The 12164-nt window shown below is 38.4% G+C and overlaps 1 protein-coding gene across 1 annotated transcript in view; it reads left to right on the forward strand.

Annotated features, from left to right (window-relative positions):
* Window positions 1–12164, forward strand: part of LOC134932145 (dual oxidase 2-like) — a 94298-nt gene that overhangs the window by 54896 nt on the left and 27238 nt on the right. The window contains exons 15-19 of the mRNA XM_063926272.1: window positions 6075–6212; window positions 7355–7471; window positions 8303–8505; window positions 9392–9577; window positions 10466–10682. Of these exons, the coding sequence (XP_063782342.1) occupies window positions 6075–6212; window positions 7355–7471; window positions 8303–8505; window positions 9392–9577; window positions 10466–10682 (861 nt within the window). The remainder of the gene's footprint in view (window positions 1–6074; window positions 6213–7354; window positions 7472–8302; window positions 8506–9391; window positions 9578–10465; window positions 10683–12164) is intronic.

Genomic DNA, 12164 nt, shown 5'->3' on the forward strand with positions numbered 1-12164 from the left:
TCGTAGACCAGATAGACAGATTGTTGGGAGGAGCTAGTAATGACCTGGCGGTCTTGGTGCATGTTGGCACCAATGACAAAGTTAGTGGTAGGTGGGATGCCCTTAGAAAGACTATAGGGAATCAGGCAAGAAACTTAAGGCAAGGACATCTAGGGTAATATTCTCTGAAATATTACCAGTGCCACGCGCTAGCCAAGAGAGGCAGAGGGAGATTAGGGAGGTAAATGTGTGGCTTAGAGGCTGGTGTAGGAAGGAGGGGTTTGTGTTCTTGGAACACTGGGTGGACTTCTCAGTCAGGCACCATCTTTTTCCCCGTGATGGATTGCACTTGAATGAGGAGGGGACTGCAGTGCTGGGGGGCAGGATGGTTTGAAGGTTGGAGGAGCTTTTAAACTAGGTGTCTGGAAGGAGGAGTTGGGTAGAAGCTACAGGTCAAACAGTGAGAACAGTAAGGATGGTGGTAGTGAACAAAATGGGGGTGGCGAAGTGGGGAGGGAAAGATCAGCAGGCAAGGGTAATTGCAGGGGTATTGACACAGGAATTACTGACATTGGTTTTCCCAAAATTGGACCTTACAATAGTTATGGTTCAACAGTACGATATGTTGAAAATTATGTCCATAGCATAAGGGAAAATACCTACATGGGGGGGGGGTTTAGAAAAACCTAATAGTTCAAATAGGGATAGTAGTGAAACAGGCTGTATTAAGTATAAGGGCGGGAGGAGAATAACAGTTGGTATGAGTAATTTTTGAAAGGCACTTGTAAATAATAAGATATCATTAAAACAAACGGGCAAGGGAAATAGTAAGCTAAAATGTATGCATGCAAATGCAAGATGTCTATCAGGTAAAATGAAGGAATTAGAATGGCTTGTATCAAAATATCAATATGATATTATAGGTATTACAGAAACATGGTGGGACGACTCCCACGACTGGGTTGCTAATTTGGAGGGATATTCACTTTTCAGGAGGGATAGGGCTACCAAAAGGGGAGGAGGGATATGTCTCTATGTAAAACCATCTCTAAAACCTAACTTAATAGATGTTATTTACAAGGGTACTGGAGAAAACGTTTAATCACTATGGGTTGAGATCACAATTGGGGGCATTGAAGCAAAAAAACAAGTCATTGGCATGTGCTACAAACAACCGGAGGAGGAAGAACTCTTGCAGCAAATTGAAAAAGCTGCGGGAATGGGAGACATCCTAGTGTTAGGGGACTTTAACTATCCTGATATTAATTGGAGTAACGATTCATGTATAAAAGCTAGCAGCAGCAAGTTTCTAAACACATTAAAGGATTAATACTTGTCTCAATTAGTCGAGGACCCAACCACAGGTAATAATATTCTGGACCTAGTTATTACCAATAATGTTGACATTATTACAGACCACTGATCATGTGCGGAATCTTGGCGTTGTCCTGGATGGTGGCTTGACACTTAAACATCAGATATCAGCCACAATCAAATCCTCATTCCTTCACCTGAGGTACATAGCCAGTATCAAGCACTTAATTCCCTCAGATGATCTGCCAAAAATCATACATGCATTTGTATCATCTCAATTGGACTACTGTAATGCCCTCTACCTTGGTCTCCCAGCAAAAGAATTACAATGCTTACAGCTGGTGCAAAACACAGCTACTAGGCTGTTAACCAACCAGCCCCATTCTAGCCACATAACACCCATCCTCTACTCCCTTCACTGGCTGCCTGTAAGATGGCGAATCATCTTCAAGATTGGCTTACTGAGTTTCAAAGCATTACATGACCAGGGCCCAAGGTACCTGAGGCAGCTTCTGACCCCATACTGCCCCACTCGATTACTGCGATCTGTAGATGAAGGACTTTTAGCAGTACCTAGAATCTCCTGTAATTCATCTGGGGGTCGAGCTTTTAGTCATGCGGCTCCGACTCTATGGAACTCACTTCCCCGCACAGTGCGAGAGGCCCCAACTATAGAATCCTTCAAAAGTAGACTCAAGACTTTCCTGTTTACTCAAGCATTTCCATAATGTCCCTTTTAGTATCTTCATGCTTCTGTATTTTATGAAAATGTACTTCATTATTTTCTGTACTATATTATGCTATGTATCTGTTAAGCGCCTTGAGTCCTATTGGAGAAAGAGCACTATATAATTAAAATTATTATTATTATTATTATTATTATATCAGTTGGGGAGACCTTTGGGAAACAGTGATCACTATATGATCACATTCGACATCAGTTTCAAGAAACATAGCTATAAGGCAGGCATGTCCAAACTGTGGCCCTCCAGCTGTTGTGAAACTACATATCCCAGCATGCCCTGACACAGTTTTGCTGTCAGAGAATGCTAAACCTGTGTCAGAGCATGCTGGGATATGTAGTTTCTCAACAGCTGGAGGGCCTCAGTTTGGACATGCCTGCTATAAGGGATCAACAAAACATTAAACTTTAGAAAAGCTAACTTCAATATGCTGAGACAGGCAATAAATTACATTGACTGGGAAGTTTTGTTTTATGGTAAGGACACATCGGAAATGTGGGATGCTTTAAAAGGGTTGCTGGATAGCAGTATTCACAAATTCATTCCCATAGGCAGTAAACGCAGGAATACTAAACACAAACCAATGTGGCTTAATAAGAAGGTCAAAAAAGAAATGGCTAAAAAGAGGCGTGCTTTCAAAGCATTTAAATCAATTGGAGGGGAGGAGTTATTCCAGTATTACAAGGAATGCAATGAAAGATGAAAAAAGTAATAAGAGCAGCAAAAATTGTGAACAAAACGCAAATGGCTAGAGAGTAAAGCTAATCCTAAAAAGTGTTATAAATACATAAACAGTAAAAGGTTAAAAAAGGAGAATGTAGGCCCTTAAAAAGATGAACTGAGAGCCTTGATAAACGATGACAAAATAAAAACGGATATGCTGAACATTTTTTTTCTCATCAGTATTCACCAGGGAGGATCAGAAGGTGATAGTAGTGCATAATGACAGTGAAGGTAATGATTGTTGGCTAGATGCTTGTTTAAGAGAGGAAGTAGTCCTGAAGAGACTAAGCAATTTAAAGATTAATAAATCTCCATGCCCAGATGGTTTTCACCCGGGGGTTATTATGGAACTTAGGGCACAGCTAGCAAGACCCTTATACTTGATTTTCTATAGTTCATTTAGAACAGGTATGGTACAGAGGGATTGGTGTATAGCTGAGGTAGTGCCATTATTTAAAAAGGGTTCTAAAAATCATCCTGGGAACTATAGACCAGTTAGTATAACCTCTATAGTAGGTAAAATATTGGAAGGAATTTTGAGGGATAGCATGGAGGATTATCTGTGGAATACTAATATTATTAGCAAAAGTCTGCATGGGTTTGTGAGGGACAGATCATGTCAAACTAACTTAATTAGCTTCTACAAGGAAGTGAGCGATAATCTTGACCAGGGCAAAGCAGTCGATGTGGTCTATTTAGATTTTGCAAAAGCCTTTGATACAGTGTCTCAGAGGAGACTGATCATCAAATTAAGGAAACTAGGCCTAGGAAATACTATTTGTACATGGATAGGTAAATGGCTGGATAACAGGTAACAACGAGTAGTGGTTAATGGGATGTTCTCCAACTGGGCACCAGTAGTCAGTGGAATACCGCAAGGGTCTGTACTTGGCCCGCTACTGTTCAATATATTTATTAATGATATAGGAATAGGTCTGTGAAGCACAGTGTCAATCTTTGCAGATGATACTAAACTGTGTAAGGTAATTAATTCAGAAAAAGATGTGGAGTCTCTACAGAATGACTTACTTAAACTTGAAACGTGGGCATCTAAATGGGGAATGTGGTTCAATATTGAAAAATGCAAAGTTATGCACTTTGGGATTAAAAATAAACTTGCATTCTACACACTTAAATATAGGGGTAACAGTACTGGAAAAAGATTTGGGGCTGCCCATATATAATAGGTTTAATAACAGTACACAATGTCAAAATGCAGCAAAGAAGGCAAGTAAAGTCCTTGATTGCATAAAACGGGGTATTGAGACAAGGGACAAGGATGTTATCCTGCTTCTGTACAAATCATTGGTACAACCGCACCTGGAATATTGTGATCAAGTTTGGGCACCATATTATAAAAAAGATATCAGGGAGCTCGAAAGAGTTCAAAGGTGAGTTACTAAACTGATTAAAGGGTTAGAGACACTGGAGTATGAGGAAAGGCTTAGTAGGTTAAATATGTATTCCCTTGAAAAGAGGAGACTAAGTGGAGACATTATTAATATATTCAAATATGTAAAGGGTCAATATAAAGAGTTAGCAGGGGATTTGTTTATTAATAGAACTCTGTATAGGACACGTGGGCACTCACTGAGGCTAGAAGAGAGAAAATTCTGTACAAAACGTAGGAAAGGGTTCTTCACTATAAGAGCAATAAGGACTTGAAACTCCCTGCCGAAGAAAGGTAATAATAGTGGACTCTGTAAATGCATTTAAAAATGGTTTGGACAGTTTTCTAGCTGATAAAAGTATCCAATGCTATAGTATTTAATACATTGACATTAAGTAACTGGGAGTGGTACAAAATATAATTGTCAATTGATATGAAACCATTACTTCAGATGGTGCATTGTAGTGTGCACAGCTTGATACGGAGCGCAGGTTGAACCCGATCGGCATTTTGCCTCTTTTCAACCTCATTAACTATGTTACTATGTTAGTATTTATATCAGTGCAATACCCATATGATTATTCCATTTTGGACATCCATTCTAGCTACTCACCAATGCAACACATGTGTTAGCCACATTACACACACTATGGCTTGTGCACATTGCATTTGCCATTACCCGACTACATTAAACAGAGAAATCAAGACCTATATCTCTATACTGGCTTAGGAAGACTGGCCCAGTAAAAGTGTCCTGGAACTAAAGGTGATAAGGAACAGTCTCATGACTGCTCCACGTACACCTGGACACAAATCAAAAAGGGGACTACTGTAGATGTTATGGCTTTCAACCAATTCTGAGTGGTGATTCCTCTTTGTACATCACAAAATTCCATACACAGCACACAGAAGAAGTTGCATTCCAATATATGATGGAAAGAAATATGGTCTGTATAATTTTTTTCTCTGTATCCTTTTATCTAACTTACAGGAGGATAACAGTGGTTGTTTTGTGACTGTATAGATGTTAACAAAAGCACCAATTGCTGTTGGTGCATTGTTATTAACATTTTTTTTGCGGTTTGATGACAATGTGGGACCCAGAATGGTAGCTGGATCTGTTGGTCTGTTGTCTGCTCACTAATAATAGTAATAAATGCCTTAAATGCATCCAGTGTACCAAAAACCCTATCCTTTCAATTTGAAAAAAAAAAAACAACAGCAATTATTTCATTACTAGTTGGTTCAATTAAATACATGACTAAGGGGGTAATTCAGATCTGATCGTAGATGTGCTAAATTTAGCACATCTACAATCAGTTTCTCAGAAATGCAGGGGGACCCCCAGCACAGGGCTAGCCACTCTGCATGTCTGGCTCTGCTCCCCTCCCCCGCACCAGTGCAAAAGCAACACACGGTAGCGATGCTTTTGCATCTGGCGAGTAGCTCCCTGCCAGGGCAGCCGCTGTGCGCTGGCAGGTGGCTACCTGCCCCATACCACCGCTCCACAATGGTCTGGACGCGCCTACATTGTCCGGACAGCGCCCTTTCAAGGGCATTCTAATGCCATTGGCACGCTCCCTCCCACCCCACGACCGCCTCTGCCTGTCAATCAGCCCTGAGATGCTTTTAGCTGGCAAGCCATCGATGGTTGGTGGACATCCCAACTGTACACCTATTCCCTCACAGTATAAATGATTCCCTATGGAACTTATTCATCCATAAAGAGGGGCCTGAACTAAATTGGTATAGGAGCCATTAGATACTGTATACTCCAACAGAGGTGCAACTTCTAAAATATTCTCTTTCTAATCATTGCAATGTGTGCTTACATATTTAATTGAGTTTCATTATATATATTTTTCTGTTCTGACATTCTGTACTGTACTCTACATATTAACAAGTATAAAAAATCTCATTGATAGATGATCCATGTCCTCAGCCAAACCAGCTAACCTCAGAAGATCTGGAGAAGTGTGTTCCTCTTAAAGTCACTGACTACTTTGAAGGATGTGCTGCTGGATTTGGAATCAGTATTGCTGTACTTTGCTGTTTCCCTATTGGTAAAAAAAAATATATATATTTTTTTTTTTAAATAATATCACATTAAATATATTGAATACATTGGTTACTTTGAGTGTGATTTTAAGTTTTGAAACGTTAATTCACAGTAAAACTTTGCCTAAGTAGCTCAATTGATAATTGTTAGCAATTTTTTACCACTCTTACAAAGCGTTTGTGATTCTTTACGAAGAGACACAGCCTATAGCCATATATATATATTTATAGAGAAAGGGGAGAGTTGCCACTCCTCCATGAGATACTGTATTAAATATTTCCTAGGATGATGAGATTTTCAGTGAAACAAGATCAAGAGACAAGTCTTAATGTGCAATTTTAAGGTATTAATCAGGTCTGGACAAAATAGCACAACTATGTATCTTGAGAATTAGTATTACATAAACATTGTGGAATATTTGCCTACATGTAGGTAAAGTCTTTTAATGTTTGCCCTTAAATGCTTCATGCAAGATCTCCATATAATTTTGTTCCTGGTAGGATATCCTTATATTACCCCAACTGCATTACAAGGCAGCGTAATTTGATCAAATTTGCATAAAAAAACATGAAATGCAGAATACATACAGTAAGCAGTGTGGAATGGCAAATATGCACAATGGTGAAGCAAGAGCAGTACTTGAAGACTGTATCACCAGGATATTGCACTGATTCAAAACAGCCAGTTTGTGAATTTCACATAGAACTTTTCATTCATACAGTAGTTCAGAAATTCTGAGAAATATACTTCCCTCCTGGGACTTTGCCAACTGTGATCTAAGACAGAGATGCACATATTTAGCTTTACACTCCAAATAGTTCACATTTGGCTTATTCACATTATAGACAAATACATCACAGCAATGTTTCGCAACTCCTTTCCTCATGGTCCCTTAATGGTGCCTATTTTCTAGATCTCTTAGTTGGAGCATATGTGCTGACATTACTGTCTGATACAATTTTAACGATCTAAAGGTGGAGCTAATTATTTCACTTGTAATACTGAGCAGGTCAGAACAATGTACAGTTAGAGGTCCCTGAGGACTGGAGCTGGGAAACACAGTAAAGAATATCAGGATTTTGTTGAATCAAAGTAATGGTCATATTTTTTTAAACACAATTTCTGTTATTTGTTGTTTCCTTCTAGTAAGTTTAATTATTGCACTGCTGGTCGCCAAATCAAGAAAAAGTTATTTGACCAAACTTCAGAGTCTGAATAATAAAAGTGGTGTTAAACGTGTGGATAATGCAGAAGAATTTCCAGGTAAAACATTTTTGCTGAGTTTTTTTTTCCAAGAGTGTCACTGGTAAATGCTTTTATTTTGTGCTTACTGTACTAAATACTGCGCATAGTTGTGAATCACCTACTATAGGATGCAGGTCAAAAATTGGTCTAAAACTAAGAATGTTTTTGCCGGGGATATATGTACAGATAAAATACCTGTCAGACCAACAGGCATTTTATAGGGCAGCCCCGAACACTGTAGATGTTGTTGTCATACAGTGTTAGATTTCTCACAGTGTATTGGCCACAATATTGGTGCTCTGCCCTGGAGAAAGGGGACATTTCCCCATTCCATCCCATCTGAAGAAACAGGGGAAATGTCTATCTGCCGGGCATACACTGCCCAATGTGGCCGACTTTCAGCTTAGAAAATATTGGGTTGGATGGATTTGCATGCCTAACCGATATTTTCCGATTGGTTACCCGCGTACTCGCTACAATTATCTTGCCAATCTGCCGATTCTGGGAAGAACGGTGAGGTAATTGTAGCGTGTATGCCCAGCATTAGCAAAATCCAGGTTTGGCTAAATCTTTTAATCAATCCTTCAGTACCTATAGCTGTGTCCTTTATTCCAAACCTATACAAAACAATAAAAAAAATTCCATAATTGAAAATTCTGGCAAGAAATTAGAATATGCCCCTATAAGTAACTGATTTTCCACCATAATATACCACATGTAGTCAAAACTGATAACAATATTTAGGAAAACATATTTTTCTTATTATACAGTAGTTATTCCTATATGTTGCTTTAGAGATGCTGCAATTCATACTTGGTTTCTTTTCTCTTTAATGTATGTTTCTCCTAGCCTCTGAATGGTGTGGAGGTGATGAGCAATTTCAACCCATTTTTATTCAGTTTCATCAAAACCAAATCATTAAAGTTGTAGATGGTAAAAATATAAAGAACAGGACAATCAACTTTAATAGTCTGCAAAATGTGGAGGTCACCCTTTCTAACAGTGATGGCAACAGAGCTGCCCGTATCAAGATCCCAAAAGAGTATGATTTGGTAAGAATATTTACTTATCTTAAAATGTGTAAATTTGTGGAACTGTGTTCAATTAGTATTGACTTGAAATTTATTTTCACAAATAGTAAATCTGTATTACTAATTGATTGCGTACGCCCAAGACATTGTAATACAGATGAAAATCACTTTTTAACATTTGCGGTTTCATGTTATCATGCGAGTTTTATAAGCTACTGTATAACTGAAAACATCTTTTATTTTTTTGGGGTTGTGGTAGTTAATACATATAATGCATCTATAATTGTACAGCATTTTCCAATGTAGCATATTACCATGGGGCATTTACATTTCTGTCTAGCTGACACACCTTTGAAATATAGGTTTTAAAGTGCATTATTATTTTCTTCCTTAACTAGTTAGCATGTTGCCCTGTGTACAGTATATAGCCTGCCTATAAGTTACTTTAGTGTGTACTTCAACCATCCTCCATTAATAAAATTATAGTTTTAGCAAGTACTGCTGGAATTAACAAAGCAGATTTATAGGGAACAGGAAAAACATTATGGTGGCAATTCAGAGTTGATTGCAGCTACAAATTTGTTAGCAGTTGGGCAAAACCATGTATACTGCAGGTGTGGCAGATATAACATTTGCAGAGAGAGTTAGATTTGGGTGGTTATTTTGTTTCTATGCAGGGTAAATACTGGCTGCTTTATTTTTACACTGCAATTTAGATTTTAGTTTGAATACACCCCACCCAAATCTAACTCTCACTGCACATGTTATATCTGCCCCTCCTGCAGTGCACATGGTTTTGCCCAACTGCTAAGAAATTTGCTGCTGTGATCAACTCTGAATTAGGCCATAAGAGAGTTGAATTTCATAGTATTTTAATTATTTAATCATTGGTCAATTTTGATCCTAGGTGCTCTTTTTTAAAGACAGCGTAGATCGAGCTGCCTTCCTCCAGAAGTTTAGAGAATTTTTAGGTGAAGGTGGAGTCTCTTCTTCTTTGAAGTATTTGAGGGAGCTGGACCTTTTGAAAGAATCAGTTTCCAAGATACAGAGGCAAGAGATGTTGGAGACATTTTTCAGGCATTCGCTTTCCCATGTAAGTCCGTTATAAAACTTTAATCATTATTATTTGTAATAAACCTTAAAACGATTAACAGAAGGAATATCCATAACCTGGAGTGAGGTATCAATGTACAAGTCTCAGCTAGGTAGCACATCCCATTATAAGTATCTAGGGCCCTCTCCCCCCAATATATTCCTCACTTAAAGGGCAGAATGCATCAGATAAAACCACTGAAAACTTCTATTTTATGAGGTATACTGATGTGTTCTCACCTATCTTTGCCTGGCTATTCCCGGAACAGCGTATCGTTGCACGCTCTCGCTACTTAGTACAGGGAAACATGCTGTGCGGCCGCAGGCAGCAGGGAGTAATGCGCCCGCTCCCTGCATAAGAAGGGGATGTAGCAGAGTTAGTTAGAAAGGGTAGTGGGGAGCAAGCAGTCATTTTTATCTGCAGCATATATAGTAGAACACAGGTTCTCAAACTCGGTCCTCGGGACCCCACACAGTGCATGTTTTGCAGGTCTCCTCACAGAATCGCAAGTGAAATAATTAGCTCCACCTGTAGACCTTTTAAAATGTGTCAGTTAGTAATTAATACACCTGTGCACCTGCTGGGTTACCTGCAAAACATGCACTGTGTGGGGTCCTGAGGACCGAGTTTGACAACCTATGCGGTAGAACAATAGTAGCAGAACAATAGAAAGGCAAAGGTATGCTGTGCTGGAATGCATACCCATTGCGGCAACACTAACATCATGTAATTTTCTGAGTTTGGCCACATTTTCAGGTTTAGTACATCCTGCCCTATCACTTTAAATATTAAGTATTTTTGGGTGCATTTTGAGATAATTAAACCTTTAGTAAACTTGATGAATTAATACATATATTCATTGATATGTAATGTAATGTGATCATGCAGGTCCTAGACATAAAGAAGTCAGAAGCAGGAGCCATAGACAATCAGAAGATCACAGAGGCACTAAAGTGTGAGCTATCACGAGAAGAGTTTTCAGAATTACTTGGACTCAATCCAAATGCCCACTTTGTGGAAGCTATGTTTTCTGAGGCTGACAAAGATAGCAATGGGTATCTGTCATTTAAGGAATTTTGCTACATATTGATTATATTATTAAAAGGTAAGACTGATTTAGAATAATTATCTACCATCAGCCTGTTCTGTAAAGCTTTCCGAGAATGCTATTAAAAATGTCTGCTTAATAATAAAAAATCACTGCTTAAATGAAAAATGCAATTAAAGACAGAAACAATCAATTGAAGACTGTAATTAATGAAGTAAACAGAATTTATATTAGTTTATAATATTAAATATTATGAGGCTCATTCAGAGTTAGGATTACATTTGTGTAAAACCTTGGGAGGAAGAAATGGTGGCTTGCAGTGGGAAAGGGGTGGGGCAGAAGCAAAATTAAAATAATTGTGTTATCCCAGAATGCCCAAAAATATTCCAAGTATGTTTAAGCCTGGAATTTTAAAGTAATTGATTATAACAGCAAAACACCTTTTGTTTTGCTAATAAAAACATTGCTCTTTAAAATTTCAGTTTTAAACACAATGGGAAGTGGCAGCTTGCTTAGTAAATTAACCCCAACAGTTAGGAGAATTTCCAGCTAAAGTGTGCAAAAAGGTTGTGAAGCCCAACATTTAAATATAAATACACCCCCTTGTATATAAATATGTTATTCTTGATCAAAATAAGCAGCAATTGTATGCGTACATTGGAATTTAAAGTACAAAGTGGTCCATAAGCGTGGAAACACCCTTATAAAAAGGAAATGAGTAAGGGAATATTAATCCAATTTCTACACGTATGATATTCATTTGAACATACAGTATCTTTATTAATTTTTGAGTTTCATTTGTGTAGACACTGGATTAGTATTTCCTTACAAGTGGCAGCTAGAGGTTTGAGGCTAGAGGGATGTGCACATTAATATAATTAACACACCTCAAATTACTTTGAGATTATAGCATGACGTGGCAAAGCTAAAGAAAGAAAAATCACAAGTCACAGACTATAGGGTAACAGCCAATCAGCTCCTAAATGTCATGTTACAGGCTATGTTTGAAAAATGACAATTGGGAGCTGATTGGTTGGTACTTCACCTCTCTCCACTTTATCTCTCTCCAAGGCTTAGTACATAGACCCCTTCATTTGCTAATATAACTTCAGGTTGTCTAATGTTTTTAAACTCATAGGTTCCCAAAAATGCAAAGTTTGTGGAGTCTATTTATCAAATAATACTTGTGGTATATGCCTCGAAAACACTCATTTTATAGTGGGGTACCTGCATCTTCAATATCTGCTATGGCCCTTCCATTTCTGTCAGCAGAAGCTTCCCGATTGGTTTACATGGCATTAGTCCATTGTAACCTGTGGATTACATTCTAAAAATTTATCAGGAGAGGGGTCCATAGGATTTCTCCCCACTGCTGCCTGCTCACACTTGTGCAACCATACAGCAGCACATGAGCAGTAGCTCAGCAGTTGGACAAAGTAGAAAAGAAAGTGCTCACGGATGTAATCAGTACACTACTACTGTTCGCCGGGATGGATTCCTATTGGGGCCCCTGCCAAGGCAACTGGAAAATTATACATT

This window comes from Pseudophryne corroboree, chromosome 6 (genome assembly GCF_028390025.1).
Source record: "Pseudophryne corroboree isolate aPseCor3 chromosome 6, aPseCor3.hap2, whole genome shotgun sequence".
NCBI lineage: Eukaryota > Metazoa > Chordata > Amphibia > Anura > Myobatrachidae > Pseudophryne > Pseudophryne corroboree.